General features: G+C 37.8%; 1 protein-coding gene across 1 annotated transcript in view; it reads left to right on the top strand.

The window, feature by feature from the left end:
* The window catches only part of LOC134208949 (uncharacterized), a 540525-nt gene that overhangs the window by 505779 nt on the left and 17719 nt on the right, over positions 1 to 17027 (top strand). The window contains exons 12-13 of the mRNA XM_062684917.1: positions 2043 to 2193; positions 15982 to 16740. Of these exons, the coding sequence (XP_062540901.1) occupies positions 2043 to 2193; positions 15982 to 16740 (910 nt within the window). The remainder of the gene's footprint in view (positions 1 to 2042; positions 2194 to 15981; positions 16741 to 17027) is intronic.

The raw sequence follows: 17027 nt of genomic DNA, 5'->3' as shown, positions 1-17027 counted from the left end.
AATAATGCTTTTTGATTCGCCAGTTGTCGCAAGGGCGTGGTCAGAACACAAAGAAAACTTGTTGAATAAACAGAGATTAGTTTTTAATGTCTGCCTTTGCTGCAGCACATGGAGTGGACAATCATCATGTACTGTTTGACTTGCTTATTGCTACTCAAAGAATGATCAAGCAATTTTCGAGAATCAATGCAAGTAGATATAGTGTTGCGTTGCTCAAACAGACTATTGAATTGTTGACCAAACATCGTACATTCGTAAATCAAATACCCAATGAAGGCATTGAACTCAATTTGACCCCTTTTCAAATCTCATCAATTAAAAAAAACTGATCAGTTTATTGTCATAAATTTTATGAACAAGTGTTTCTGCCAATTTAACCAGTATACATACTTCTCAGTCACATACGTACTGACTAAGTCATGCAAGTCACCGAAGATAAGTTTGCCAAAATTCCCACCAGACATCCGAATTGGCTTCATTGTTCCTGGGTTAAGGAAAAAAGGTCACCCCAATTATCCCTCCTTCAAGTGGTCACCATATTTATTTGAACGTTCTTGTACGTGTAGTCGATTGGCGATGACGACGTCGCCTACCGCCGACGTACAGAGACATTAGACATTAGCTGCCGCATCAATTCGGCTGACTCCGATATTCCTCATTCATGACTCAATCACTTGACTTGATTTGATTTAATTGTGCATACGACGACGCTCTGACATGCTCCACTCTGGACTGGACGGCCGGCGCGGCGATGATTCGATTCGTTCGAGCTCCCTAAGAGGTTCAGCTTTGATTGGTCGTCGTTCACATAATTGCCCGCTCGAGTTCAAATCGGTTCCAATTTTTCAGCTCGTTCGTTTTGCAACCAACCAGTAATCTCAAACGCAAACAACCGGCGGCGTTGAGCCGGGCGCTGTTTACCGAGTGCCTGTTATCCGAGTAGAGACACTTTTGATTTCAGGGTAGGGTGTCTCATTAAACAATAATAAAAAATAAAAACTTGTAAGGTATTCTAGAAAAGGCTTGGTAAAACTGTAAGGTCTTGTACAATACTTGTATGAGAATCTAGCAATTTCGTATACAGATGATCGTAAGTTCTCGTACAGATTTTGTATTACAGAATTGTAAGAAAATCTGACATCCACTACAAGAAGGTTGCTAGATGTGGTACAAGAAACCCGCATTTGTCCAAATTTTTCCATAACTCTGTGCGGTCGTCACCACAGATTGTATGCAGCCTTTGAATCGACAAACAATTTTTGCGTTAGGGTAGGATATACGCTGTTTTAGCAGGTCAGTACGGGACCTGCTAAAGTGCGCATTTTCTGAGAAAACCACGATATGTCAAAAATAATGTATGCTGAATATTGTGTTATCCAAAGTTGACGAGTGTCCATTAATGTCTGATAACTTTCGATACTAAATTAAAACTGGCCTGATAACATGTCTCTGAATAATTTGTTATTGGCAGTTTATTATTGATGCTTATGGTGGTGTTTATCTACAAAGAAACTCCCAACCTTATCCCTACACATTTCGGTTCACGGCATGAAACCTTTCCAGCATGCATCAGCCTAGTGCATATCTTTCGTATTTTCAGGAATATGCACATTGAATTTTGCTGCAATCAATTTCCTTGTCTTACCCTATTCAAGTCTCACTGAATCGTGTGGGAAATAATCATTGGTTATGGGTTGCACTGCAACCAGCGCCAGCGGAAGGAACGAGTGGGTCCGTACCATTATTACATATTACGATTACTCATTAAACCGAAACCATCATCATTGGCACTTTTTTCTGGGTGTTACACATCGCAGTTAGGCTGGTCAGTTTACTCATGTTGGTTATATTTTTTTTCCTGTTGTGGGGCGATTGACCGTTTGAGCCTGTGGTTAGGTGGGCTTTCGCTTTCTATACGATGTGCATCTATTCGCGCCCATTATCCAACCCGCTCACTCATGGGAGCACAGAAACTTGTATTCATAAACTTTCAATTATCACACATTACTCATTCGTGTTCAACTTTTGTTTGTTCTTTTCAGAATGCCATCCTTGTTGCCAAATCGCTCGAGAGTCCGGTGAAGAACAGCACACCGCGCCCGTTCAGTCGGCCAGCGGACGTCGAAGGCGGGAACATTTCCGACCGGCTCGGAAAAATCAAAACGTCTTCGGAAAACTGGAAGAATCGTGTCGGTAAGTAAGGGCACTAAAGATATGTATCAATCGTTAATCCATACTCACTCAGGCGTATGATTAAAGATGCATTTACAGAAGAGAGCGCTTGTGGTGTTTGTTTTTGTTCACTGTAGGCATTGATGGGGTGTTTGACAATGTTTAACTACGCACGCTTCCTTCCGTAGTAGTTAGGGTAAGACGGTATAATGCGCCCCACCTGGCCAAAACGCCCCACTTTGATTTCTAGAAAACTATAACTAATTAAGGATCAAAATCAGTTGGTACCCATAAGTATTTGTAAACCCATCATACTATGTGAATGTGAAAGTATTTTTGTATTACACAATGAAAATAATAGCAAAATACAAAAAGTTATAGTTTTGATGTAACTTTTAAAGTTTGTTTGCTTAACATTCTGGAGCGACTCTGGCATACTGTCCGCAAAACTTGCACTGGAACACTCAGTTGGGCAACAAAATAACTTTTGGCAGTGGTTAATATGATATAAAATTGCTTCCATCTTCAAAAATGTAACGATTTTCGAAAATATGTTTCACTGGCCAAAACGCCCCAGTGTAGGCAGGACGATATGCCCTTACCAACTGAACACAAGCGCAGCGAGCCTGCAGCAGTTGCTTCCAAATTGTATGGAGAATATTGAAATGTAATTCACACCTGCTTAAATGGACCTATGTTGGTTTTTTAATGTCAAGCGCATAAGGATTTGTAGCTCTTTTGTTATGGGATTGATAAAATACTAATGAAGGGCTTTGAAACGTCTTTGGTTAAGATGGGGCGTATTGCCCAGGCACTTTTTGAAATTCATTTTTTCACGACTTTTGTAAAAAGCTTTATTACGTGTTATCTGTAATATTTTTATATGATTACTCACGGGCAATGCATTTGCGACTTCCTGGACTACCAAATAACACAAAGTTTGCATAAATTGCGTTGAAGAGTAAAAAGTTATAGAGGAGTTGCCTTAGGGGGGGCATATTATACCGTCTTACCCTATGTGCAAATAGATGAACGATAACATACTTTCGAGTTGGCGGACGATGGTAATCGCTATAGGTCTATCTGTCTATCAGACATTGGAACATACATGTTTCTGTTGTGAAAACTTAAGGGATGTGCATATTTCGCTTATGCATCGCTGCACAATGCGATCGTTTTCACGTACCCACTTGTTGGTGCACATCATGTCTCTATTGGAAACAAATTGATAATGTGATGGTTCATAAATCTTGTACTAGATCTTTCCTAATTCCGGATCATAGTGATTTATGGGACTTAGTGCATTTTAGGTGATACTGCAAGCCGGGTTCGCGTCGATCTGTGGGTGGAGTTGATCATCCGTGTAACGAGTAACAACATCTCATGAACGATATCAAGCGTGAGTCATAACCCGCCGAACTGAATAACTTAAAATCAAGCAGGATTCGACTCAACGTAGGTTACGTAAATGAAATGCATCTGAACCCGGATAGATTATGCACTGAATTTCTAAAAACTTTCACTTTTGATATAAAGAAGAAAAGATAAAAATCCTGATTTTTTTTGTCTAGCCTATTCTAGTAGCCTAGAAATTTGAATGTATCGACATAGGAAGACTGAATCCTGAACAAAATATGACCAGAACACATCGATAAAAAGAAATTTTGACGGAGATTAAGGGAAGATCCATTAATTACGTAACGCAAAAATTGGGAGTTTTAAGAAGGGAGAATTCGACAGCACATGCAATTTTAAAATTTGGGGAGACTTGATCTCTTTTATATTATATCTACGCAATAAATATTTTTTCCTGCCAACCCTTCAACAAATCTGTCAAATCTACAAAAATTAGAAGCCTGAGAACAGATTTATATTTTTTTAATTTTTTCGCCAAATTTTTGTATGGGAGACTAATGGGGGATCAAGTGTCTCCATATTGAGGCAAATACTTCAAATCCAAATATCCTAAAACTTTGATGGAATGTTGACATTTTCATCAGTACAGATCATTAAGCATATTTATTAGACCTCTTCATGTTTTCAAAAAGTATCAAAAATTCAACCGGTCAGCCCAGAATCACAATTCTTATGCTAAAATAAGTCTCCTGTCAAATTTTCAGCTAATTCGGATAAAATTTCGATGTGGCTCAAGTCGATTTAGTGTTTTTGGGCTATTTTCAATTTTGGAAAAAATCTAACAAGAGATATAAACGTCGAAAACTATCGCAACAACCTCTATACGGAAGCTTTTGGTGTGCTCTACCAGTCTTGTGAACATTGCGATTCGTTCCGTTCACGTTTTGTCCATGTAAAAGTGATTTTCAAGCTTTTAAGTGCATAAAAATACTGTTTCCCCCAAAAGTCGTTGTTCAAAATTCTTGAATTTATTACAAATCATTGTTATTTTATTCTTCTTCTTTTTTTTCCTGGAAATTTGAGTAATATAATTGTCCATGTGCGATTTACCGTTTAATTTTTAAAAATCAGTTGCTGAAGATTTGTCAGAAATTTACACGTTAGGATTTCTTCAAACAAGTTGTTCGAACAAAAAAGCTTTGATTCCATTTGTTACTACGATGCACTCAATGTTAAAAGCATGAAGGCATATGATAAAATTAACAAAATTTGGAAGTCGTTTGTTGTTAGCATCAAATATCATATGATTTAATTTATGTTTTGTTCGAACAACTTGCTTGAAGAAATCCTAACGTGCAAATTTATGACAAATGTTCAGCGTCTGATTTTTAAGAATTTAACGGTAAATCGCACATGGGCAATTATATTACTCAAATTTCCAGGGAAAAAAGAGGAATAATAATATAATAAATTAACAATCATTTGTCATAAACTCAAGAATTTTGTAGAACAATGACTTTGAGGGGAAACAGTATTTTTATGCACTCAAAAGCTTGAAAATCACTTTAACATGGACAAAACGTGAACGGAACGAATCGCAATGTTCACAAGACTGGTAAAGCACACCAAAAGCTTCCGTATAGAGGTTGTTGCGATAGTTTTCGACGTTTATATCTCTTGTTAGATTTTTTCCAAAATTGAAAATAGCCCAAAAACACTAAATCGACTTGAGCCACATCGAAATTTTATCCGAATTAGCTGAAAATTTGACAGGAGACTTATTTTAGCATAAGAATTGTGGTGCTGGGCTGACCGATTGAATGTTTGATACTTTTGGAAAACATGAAGAGGTCTAATATTTATGGCTTTGTGCTGTGAAAAAAACGAAAGCATTTGGTCATTGTTATGAAAAGTTGTTCAAATTCTGCGCGGCCAATAAAATAATCTTTAGGAAGGACAAAACATACAAACCACCCTGCAGAATAAATAAGGTTGTCAATCCAAAAAATAACTGACCACATAAAGGTCATTTGTCTAGAGCTAAAGCTAAAGATCCTAATGGTTAGAAGCATTAGGTTCAGAGAAACAGCCATTCAGATACAGTCGGCTAACCAAATCTTGATATTAATATATTAAAGAGACCATCGAGAAAGGAGAGATCAGGAAATGTAAGAAACATTAATATTAGTATCTACTCGTCACTACGAAAAAAAAAATACAACAAAATAAATGTCAATTCTTTTAATATTTGTTGTTGGCCAAATATGGTCTAGTAGCCTAGAAATTTGAATATATCGATATAGGAAGAGTGAATCCTGAACAAAATATGACCAGAACACATTGAGAAAAAGAAATATTGGCGGAGATTATATCGAAATGTGTTTTTCTCCTTACATTTTATAATGCACGAGAAATGCACCTTCACCGTCAGGAAAATTAATTATGACGTTTTTCTTATCTCTTATACACAATTCAAAACTACCCAAACTATTTAATAACCTCGATGGGGACCTCCCCTCTTGAATACTGCTGGAGTACAGTTAAAGTAGCCATCAACGACGCAGCGGAGGACAACGTCGGCTATGCTTAGCTTAGCTTAGCTTGATTAACTGTACACATCGTAGTTGCTAATCTTGATTGGCCGAGAAACAACCATTGGCGTAACTAAGGGGGGCCAGGGGCCATACTTTGTATGGACCACATTTAGAACTTCTAAAGGCACATCTTTTTGTTGAAGACCCATGGACCTATCTCGTTTATTTATCAAGTTATAGCCGTTTTTCGATTAAAAACATACTTTTTTCAAAATGAAATAAAACGCTTTAAACAAAAAACGCTCTCTCAGTTTTCCCACCATAAACGCAGAAAAATGCGAGCTTTCGAATAGAACCAATTGATTGAAAATCGGTTTGCTCCATTTCAAAATATACGCATATGAAAAAAACATGTTTTTCATACAAAAACTCGAATAACTTTTTTTTGTTATAAGAGATAGATCCATAGTTCTTTAACAAAAATGTGCGTCTTCAAATGTCCAAAAAGTGCTCGGAGCAAAGTGTATGCGAGAAATGAATGTATAAAAAGTTATGTGAAGAATACCGATTCTTAGCGACCGCCCTAACGTATTTATTGAAAAAGCTCATAACTTGTGAACCATAAGTGATAGAAAAATGGTTTCTTCGGCAAAGTTGCTCAAAATTAGTTGCTCTACAACTTTGTGGAACATTGCACAAGTCTTTACCAAAAAATTAAAAAGTTGATATTATGAACTTCTGAAATATAGATACCACCCTAATTTCACTACATAAAAAAAAACGTCAAAAAATATGAAATTTTTTTTCCCAAAGACACTATATATCAAAAACTAAAAGTTTTGGCGCAAACATTCGCAAGATTCGACTCTGGGACCATTGTGCATTGGGCACAGCGCGAGCTGCTTCTGTTTTTCGCCTTTTGTTGCATCCACATCTGCTTTATCGGCGTGATCGATGAGCACATGACGCTGTTACAGAGGTGCGCGCGGTGGTTCATTAAGTCAATTCGAGTCCGTTTTTCATTGCTGTGCACAGTGGCTAAAATCGTGTTTTAGCGCGTTTATTTAATAGTATCTTTATAACGTGATTTAGCGTGATGGCGTCTTCGAGACATTTTATCGGTAAGTTAACGCGCTTCTTTGGAGGTATTCATCCTTATGAACAATCCCCCTAAGAGTGAGATGAAAAATTTATTTTTTGCACTTCACAACATATAAAGTTTGATTCTTCATAAAAGTTGTAGCAAAAGTTCTCCTGAAAAACTTTGTCGAAAACACCGAGTTCGTAATTTCTTTACTTTTGGAGATTCATTGATTTTTATGCCAACAAGTTTTGAGCATGTTCGATGTATAAGCAACCAAGCACATGGAGACGCATGGTGCATTAGTTCATCAACTCCTTGAAGGGTGATTGATTTCTACCTTGCATAGTAGGAAATGGTTTTTGATGAAACATTCCTTACATTCGCTTACAACTCTACAGTTCAGGTAATAATTTAAAGTTCATTACTTGTACTTTGTTATGCGTATGAGATTGACTGCCACAATTTGCCCCTTGTCAAATTACAGTTATATTAAATATGACTAAAAAATCCAATAAAACTGTTATAGCTTTTTTATTTTTAAAGTTTTTAAGTCACAATAGCCACCAAACGGCGTATTTTAATATTATCTAAAACTTTTTAGAATATGCAAAAAAATTATAAATTATAGTGAAAAAGATATGCAGAAAACGTAAAACATTTCCAAAAGTAACGTTATTACGAACTTGGTGTCTTCGACAAAGTTTTTCAGGAGAATTTTTGCTACAACTTTTATGAAGAATGAAACCTTATATGTTGTGAAGTGGAAAAATCTAAATTTCCATCTTACTTTTGGGGAGATTGATCAGTAAACTGAATACCTCTAAAGAATCGCATAAACTTACTGATAAAATGTCTCGAAGACACCATTACGCTAAATTGCATAATAAAAATACTATTAATTAAACGCGCTCGAAACACGATTTTAGCCACTGTGCTGGGGGGGGGATCTGGTTGCCATTATCCGTGTGTCATAAAGAGGGTCATTGTCAGTCGCAGTCCGATGATTGTGATCACGAGCGTTCCCCAAAGCGTCGTTCTTCACGCTGCACCTTTTAGCGACTTGACGAAAGGTAATTGGGAGGGCTGGGAATCGAACCCATGACAATCCGCTTATAAGGCGAATGTGTAGCAAAAGCTGAATTTCAAAATGTGTTGTATGGTGGACTTCTAGTGCGAAGGTTTTTCTACAACTTTGCTTTATGGTTCGTTGTTTGAATTCCACTAGTAACGAAGTTATAGCTATAGTTAAAGTAACATAGACTAAATGATAAAATTCCAATCATTTAGTTTAAGTTACTGCAACTAGCGCTATAATTCCGTTAATAGTTGAATTCTAACAACGAACCATTGGGCAGAGTTGTAGATAAACCTTTGCACTAGAAGTCCACCATACAACACATTTTGAAAATCAGCTTCTGGAATGAGTTATTGACAAACTACTAAATGATCGAACGCGAATTACTAAATGGTCGATAATATCCTTGCTATTTTGTACTTCTTCACTCAGTGATCTGCCATGCTGACGAATCAAGCAAGATGAATTCTAAGTACATATATGCCAGTGGGCGGAACCAGTATAGAACCAGTAGATAAGCCAGGGCTCGAGAATAAAAACTGGGTCCCATTCCAAGAAGTTGAAGACCCAAGGAGTGACCATTAACCATCTTAGCTAAGTCACTCCAAACGATTCAACTACTACTATCACCTAATAATATAAACGGCTAGTACGAGATGTTCCCGTTCTGTTGTTTAATTGTGAAATCAAGTTAAGAATTGATTCTCACAGGAATTTACAACAACGCTGCACAGTAGGCCTGGCCGCTTTTATGTTTGAACTACATTTCTGATGTACTTCAAATATAAATATGTGATGGTGTGCAAGACGACGGTGTGGGGCGACGAAGGCTGAACGATAAGCTCGCCCAACTCTATCACGGTGTCTTTGTCCAAAAAGACTTATTTTCAAAAAATCAGTATTTCTGAAACACCCGTAGTATAGGCGTTCTTCTTTCACGTAAGTGCAATCATAAAATGTGCTATCGTCGGTCATTTTTTCGTACTTTTTTGGTGAGTTGTGTGAATTTTAACGTGGATAAGATTTATATGGAGTTTCCACTAAAAACACCAAAAAAAATGAAAATTGTTCTAGATCCCCCGATAGAACATTTCAGTGTAGACACGAAATGAAAGAGGAGACTACACACTTTCGCGTGGTGGTTGTTTCAGAGATACTGATTTTTATAAAGTAATATTCCCCAAGCAGGAAGGGGAACGATGGGCAGGGCATGTTGCAAGAATACCGAAAATGATGTTCGCTTCCGATCCGGCAGGTAGAGGGAGGCGATGAGCGCAGCTAGCCAGATTCGAAACAATTTGGTGACCGTGCGACGGAATCGAGAATGGAGTGATGTGACATCGAACCATGTATTGTGGCGTCTGTTGATCCTGTGTTATCTGCTTAGATGTAAGCTAAATAAATGAAAATGATTATTTCTCATGATATATATTTTGTGATTTAGTCTGTTATTTTGTACTGATATACTTCGAGGTTAATGTCTCAGGGTCAGCGAGGATTTCAAATCGATGATTATTTGTTATCGTTATCGGTACGGAAATCTGTGGCAAGGTTCAATCTCACCCGGTGTGGCAATTTTGAAAATCCGTCGTAGATTAAGAACGGTGCTACCAAAACAAATCAATCTCAATTTTCAGCAGGGGCGTCTCGTGGACTTTTGCTACACCTGTTCTACCATGCTGATAAAAAATTATTCATCAAGCTGAGTGGTTTCGAATGAAAGTTGTGCATTTAATCTAATATTACAACCTTTTCTTGTACAACTATATGTACAATATTAGAAAAAAAAATTAAATAGAAAGGATTTACAAAACAATAAATAGCTTATTAATCTCTTTTGTTACAAAAATGTTTTAAATTTAGATGCACTTGAAATTCTAAACTCTCGCAAATCGTCTGAAATCTAACTTGATAACAGTTGGCAATAACTGGATATTGCTCAGAATAGAGATCTTTCAAATCGGCTCATTCCACCATTCGGGGTACACGGGTCCCATCGCCGCTAATATTTAAACCCTCACATATTTTGTAGCTATGAAAGAAATGTTATTAACCATTATTAGTATAATAATAATAGTATATAATTATACAATTATTCAGTTCAATCAAAGTTAATTGCCTATTTCCGGGGATTAAAACACCCGACTTGGACATTCATTTACAATGTTGTGAAAAATCATATGTGAATAGCATAGGCGTAACTAGAGTCTCGGTCTAGGGGGGGCCATGGCACCAGCTGGTGGGATGTAATTTTCAAAGGCGATTTAAAGCACTGTGCGCATGGATTGCAATAGAAATTGTTTGACTAAGTTTATCGCTCATTCGTCCTAGAATTAACATAAAAAAATCGCGAATAATACAATTGATTTCCAATGATGCTGTGATTGCTTCAAAACGCTGTGTCTGTGTCAACTTGTCTTCTCCATGTTACTAAATGTAGATAAGTGTGTAATCTAAGATTCAAGAATCTTCTTCGAATTATCTATAAATGAAATTCGATATGAGTATATTTCTGAAAGTTTTCAAGCATTTCCATGATTACTTAATGCATAAAGATTAATTCCGCGAAATTGTGTCATAATCAATATAAGTATTCATGCAATTCCAAAATGTATGCTATGTGTTGAAATAGTTAAGTACCGATGAACCCAAATTTGAAATCCTAAAGTGTTTTTTATGAGTCATAAATTCCATGAGTCATAAAATTATGAGTCATAAATCAAATTCTAGAATAACATAGGGTTTTTGTAGTTACTGACGTTAGGAAGAGGCTTTATTATGGTTTTCTGAATAGGTGAGAGATTTCTCTGCAAAAATCAAAGAGACTTGAGAAGCAACCAAATCGATCTGAATTGTGCAGCAAAAGAAATGTTTTCTGATACGAACTGGTTTCTAAATCTAATTTTTTTTATCCTAAGAAACAAATTCTAACTAAAGCAGGCACAAAAGAGTTTTCCGATGATCCTTATGAAATCGCCAAAAAAATAAATGGACCAAGATCTTTTGAGGATTATAAAAATATTTCTTTAATGTAATCTCTGTTGTGAGTGCGAAGGTTGCCTAAGTTTTGTCCTAATACTTTCAATGGAATGCGTTGTTGATTTTTCTGTCATTGTAACAAAGATTCTTAAGTTTTATAATTTTATATCTTTCTGTGCCAGAATTATATAACGAGAGCAAAAAGCTCCATAGGAATTTGATCAACTGTTTTGCGGCATACCTTGCGATTAACTCGAAGATTTTCGAAAGAATGGTCGTTCGAAATTTCATTGACCGGATTTGTGTACATGTGCTCATTTTGATGTAGTTGCTTCAGTCTTTTTGGGAATGGTAGTTTAATAGAACAGAAATATTTATATCTTAATACAATTATGTTTTTATGTTTCTGCGACCAGGATACTAGTCAAACAAATGCAGAACAAATTTATTTTTTTAAGCTAGCAACTGAATTAGATGCGGCATTGATTTTAGCTTAAAAATCAAGAAAATGTTCCTGGGGTCCAACTCAAATATTTCAATGCTTTGCTGAACAAATGGTCATAGATGTGATAACGCAACAAATATATGTTTATAGAATTCATAATCAAAATTAAGAAATATGTAGGAAATATGTAAATGAAATAAAAACTGACTAAGTTGGAATTACTTTTCAAAATTTTCTGGGGGGGGCCACAAGTAGGTCTGGAGGGGGCCAGGCCCCCCCGGCCCCCCCTTATTTACGCCAATGGTGAATAGTCTAGCGTACTGAACGTACATATTCACATATGAGTTTCCACAACATTGTAAATTATACAATTATTGTTTGATGCGACCCCAGATTGTGACGACCAATGAGTCACATTTAGAAGTTGAAATGTGTTCCAGTTATTTAATTCTTCAAATTTAGTGAAAACTATACATTTTTCTCTATGTTGATTGATTTTGAGTATTCGTAAAAAAGCATTATTTAATGTCTCTTTTGAAAACGCAAACATTAGTTTAATATTGTTCTTGATGCATTGCATATTCATCAGGAGAAAAAAGAAAAACAAACTGTTTCCAATCATCGAAGTATGAACGAAAGCGTGCGCGGTGCGCCTTTCGGCAAAGCACAGCCCGACACTACGATCGAGTCTAACCGAAGGTGCATCGCGTCGTTGATTGTTCTCGCAGCGTGTCGAACGGGTTTGACTCCTGCTGCGCGCATAGCAGAACTTGCATCTAAACGTGCTTGCTTCGCATGCGAAAGAGGATGATATGAGGAAACGGAGAAAGCTGGCAACGCTCACGCTGGTTCTCTGCGCGCGGAGAACGAGTGAGCATACCAAGAAGGAAATTATTTCAAATCATTTGTCATGGCGCAAAACTTTAAATTTGACTTCTGGCAGCGCTGCTGTTGGTTCTTCTTTATGGATCGTACGACTGGCAAAAGCTTTCTATGTGATGGGGTGTGGTGTGTCGGGGAAACACACATTTAGCTGCAATTTGACTGTACGCCAAGCATGTGGCGTTAACTTGATCTGCCTACGAAATATTTTGTTTCTTTAGATGTTTAGATGTTAAAATCATTGGAAATACTACGCGAAACTTTGTTTTAAAAATTTACTGAGTAAATTATTTGCCCTAATAATTAATTGCCAAGACATTAATTTCCTACTTCTGGTTACCTGTTCCATGAACAGGTAGAACGTATGGACGAGTCGCCTCTGATTTTCAGCGATAACGATAAAGTTCCACCCTATATATGTCGCTATTTATCCACACCCAATCGTTGGTTATTATTCTTTTATTTCTTTATTGCCTTTCTCGTTCAACAAAGTTGTACCAGAAGGCTATAATTTCACTCCAAAAGCCAAATTTTGATAGAAGGCTCGGAGACCCATAGTGTTATATACCAATCGACTCAGCTCGAAAAACTGAGCACATGTCTGACTGTGTGTGTGTGTGTGTGTGTGTGTGTGTGTGTGTGTGTGTGTGTGTGTGTGTGTGTGTGTGTGTGTGTGTGTGTGTGTGTGTGTGTGTGTGTGTGTGTGTGTGTGTGTGTGTGTAGCCCCGGGAATTTTTTATTGTTAAACACGTTTCATATAGAAGGACTTGACCGATTCGAGTGCAACTAGTTTCATTCGACGGAGAAACTTTCCTAGTTGGACACTATTGTTTTTGTTTGCTAATAACTCATTCGATTTGAATAATATTTCTATTTTTCTTTTAACAAATACGCTGTTTACATGCACACTTTAAGTCATTAATCAATTTAGCCATGACGCAATCCATTACTCTCATAATAATTGCTAAAAAATTACTCAATTATTGAGTAATTTGTAAGCAGCGTGATAGAGTTGCATCAAATATTTTAACCGCCAAGATGTAGGCAATTAGCACAGTATTTACATCATTAATTCGAATCCAACATATCGAATCGAGAAAGGCATAATCACCACTTGGGGATAAATTTAGGTTTTTTTTTATTGAATTCTTGTATTTCTTTATTTAATCCGAAGCGTTAATCGAATCACTTTCCGGCGTTAAATACTGGATATTTGTTGTGGCGCGCATGCATTAGCATTAGACTGGCCCAGATTACTATGGGGAGAAAAAATGTTGTCGAATTCCGCGGGGCACCCCCCAGAATTGTGTCTTTGGGTGAGAAAATCAATCTCTGAAAATTTCAGCTCAATCGCTTGTTGCATAAGCTGGCGCATTTGATTTGAAGTTTGTATGGGGATTTCAGTCAAAATGTATAGGAAAATACACCTCCGTCACTCATTCGATCTGGAAATTGGTTCTGATTGCTCGATTGACCTCAGAATTGCAAAAACGGCAGTTGGTATGCTACAGAACAATTTCACAGAACATTGCATGATGATTAAATGAACTTTTATATAATTTTCGGCTGGTTTATTAGGAGCTGATTTGAGTATTTTGGGGTTTTTTGATCGAATCGCATCAGCCGAAACCTATATAAAAGTTCATCCAATCATCATACAATGCTCCGTGAAACTGTTCTGTAGCATCCCAACTGCCGTTTTTGCGATTCTGAGGTCAATCGAGCAATCAGAACCAATTTCCAGATCGAATGAGTGACGGAGGTGTATTTTCCTATACATTTTGGCTGAAATCCCCATACAAACTTCAAATCAAATGCGCCAGCTTATGCAACAAGCGATTGAGCTGAAATTTTCAGAGATTGATTTTCTCACCCAAAGACACAATCCTGGGGGGTGCCCCGTGGAATTAGACAACTTTTTGTTTCCTGGGCCAGTCTAATTAGCATGTTTAAGGTTGCTTTACACCTCGGGAATCCGGTCCGTGATTTTTGTTCCAATGTGTTTTCAAATGGATTACGACCCGAATAATAAAAAAAATCGGGTCCCATTGAAAATACATGGGAATGAATATACGGCGCAAATTTTTCCAAAGTTTGAGGCCACTTGAGCGCGCGCAAAAGGAATTGTTTATGTTGCATATGCTTCTCATGCCAAATATTGAAATCGAACAGATCAGTCGAGAACTAAATGAAAATTTATTTAATCTTTAATCATCGTACAATACTCTGCGGAATTGTGGACATTAGAGTGGGGCGCAGTTGTATGGGAAAACTAAAACTTCGTCCGATCAAGTGAGATCAAGGTTTTTCTGAATCGTTTTGGGACCCCAATCAACTGTGCAAAAAATGGGCTCGATTGGTTGCGACCTTGCATGCCGCCGCATCGCGTTTAAGTTTACATGGAGATTAGTATGGGAAAACGTTCTTTTTTACAGTTTTGCTCTTAGCGGCTTCAATTTATCATCAATCACGTGACTCAATACGTTAGCATATCGCCTTGAAGATGCCGAAAGATTTTGCCGAAGAAGGTACGCGGCTGGAAGGTGTACAAAAAAATGTATTACGCTTCGAAAAATGATTGTTTAAAGCATATGCAAGAAATCAATGTTTTTGCCAGCACTACCGGACAACCTGTAATTGTCAGAGGGCAAAACCCATCTTGCTTCTAGTCGGAATTTTTACTTTGTGAAATCATTCCGAGTATCTCCCATTAGTTCCAAAGTCCTATAAAATCAATAATTTTGAAATAACACTCAGTTAAAATATTGCTCCACGTAGTTCGGCAGTGCTGGCAGAATAAATGATTTTTTGCATATGGTTTGAACACTCAATCTTCGAAGTGTTATAACTTTTTTCGTGAACGCTCCAGCAACGTGCCTTCTTCAGCAAAGTTTTTCGGCATCCTTTGGGTTACACTTTAACGTAATGTGCCACTTGGTTTATGATGAACTGAAACCTCTAGTAGTAGAAATGCAAAAATATACGTTCTCCCATACTAATTTCCATACAAACTTCAAACGCGATGCGGAAAGCGAGGAAGCAACCAATCGGTCCCAAATTCTACACAGTTGTTCAGGACCCAGAATGGCTTTGAAAAACCATTGATTTGAAAAAATGACCATGACGCCCCACTCTAGTGGACATGTTCTTGAAGGCTATAAATAATGTTTCTTACATAAGACTTTAAAATTCAGTCATTGTTTTAAAACAAAATATACATATGTTATCAATAAAATAAAGTATGATAAGAAAATTATTTAGTATGATAGTGTGATGCTTTCCTGAAAAATTACAAGTGAATTCACTAGCATTTTAATGATGGATGATTTTATCACGTCTACTGATATAAAAATTGATTACCTACATAAATGTGTTCTTCTATTCATACACAATCAATATTTGCATACCCCAGAGTTGACCTTATGTTCCTTATTTTTTTTCTCACGCTTCACAGAACTCTCGGATGCCACCAACTTCACCGTAGCGGGCCGCATGCCCGCCGCCCGGTCGCCAAAGTTGCCGTTCATCAAATCCGACACCAAGCAGTCGCCACCGATGAGCGCGTTCCGCAGCGTGAACCCGCCCCAGCTGGGCCTTGCTAAGAGCCCCTCGATGATGGTATCTTCGGTGACCACCTCATCAACGCTGCATACTCCCACTACCCCCAGCGTACCACTACTGCAGAATGGCGCAGCCGCAGGGTCATCACCAGTCGCCGCACTGGCCGCCATCGGCCAACAACTATCTAGTCAACTTAGTCAGCACAGAGCAGGAATGGACAGTATGATGAAGCGTAGCATTAGTGTCCCCGGAGTGCCCTCATCCGGCGTCTACGGGGAAGCCGGTGGGGATCTCAAGTTCCACGCTGCCGGCGGTTCGAAGGTTTCAATCCCAAAGCTGGACGATGAAAGCTTTGGCAACTTTTTCACCAAAGTCGAGAAAACCGTATCAGCTACCACATTTACCACCAGCAAGACCAGTAGTAGCAACAGTTCGTCGGCGGAGGTCGTTATCGGAGATTTCGACACGCTCAAAGTAGATAGTCAGCAGCGTCTGACGCAGAAGAAGGTTGTCCAGGGACCAAGACGTCGTGGTGCCATGTCGAAGAATCCGCTCAAGAAGCTGGCCGCTCGGGATGACCTGCAGACCGAGTACACCGAAATCAAAACAGGTATCGCCGATAAAGAGTTAAAAAGACTCAAACTAGAATCAAGTAAGTGTGTGTTTTAATTTTGTTGTTGTACCATCTAAAGCTCGACGCAAACGCTCTTTTTTCGACTATTCTGCTTTTAGTTTCTACATATCGACGTTTACTACCTATTGTATCATTTGAAAAATCATTTGCTAACTGCTTACAAGACCCTCGAGACCTTACCGTTACCCAAACCAACATTTTTCTAACAGCATATTTGTTAACCATGTTCCCTTTCTCCTCGCGCTTTCTCCCGTGGGACTCGTTCTCGCGATCGAATGCGTCGTTTTCTTTTCTTTTTCATGTGT

This window comes from Armigeres subalbatus, chromosome 2, assembly GCF_024139115.2.
Source record: "Armigeres subalbatus isolate Guangzhou_Male chromosome 2, GZ_Asu_2, whole genome shotgun sequence".
Classification (NCBI taxonomy): domain Eukaryota; kingdom Metazoa; phylum Arthropoda; class Insecta; order Diptera; family Culicidae; genus Armigeres; species Armigeres subalbatus.
The sequence above is the reverse complement of the archived record's forward strand: the minus strand, read 5'-3'. Positions and strand labels throughout refer to the sequence as shown.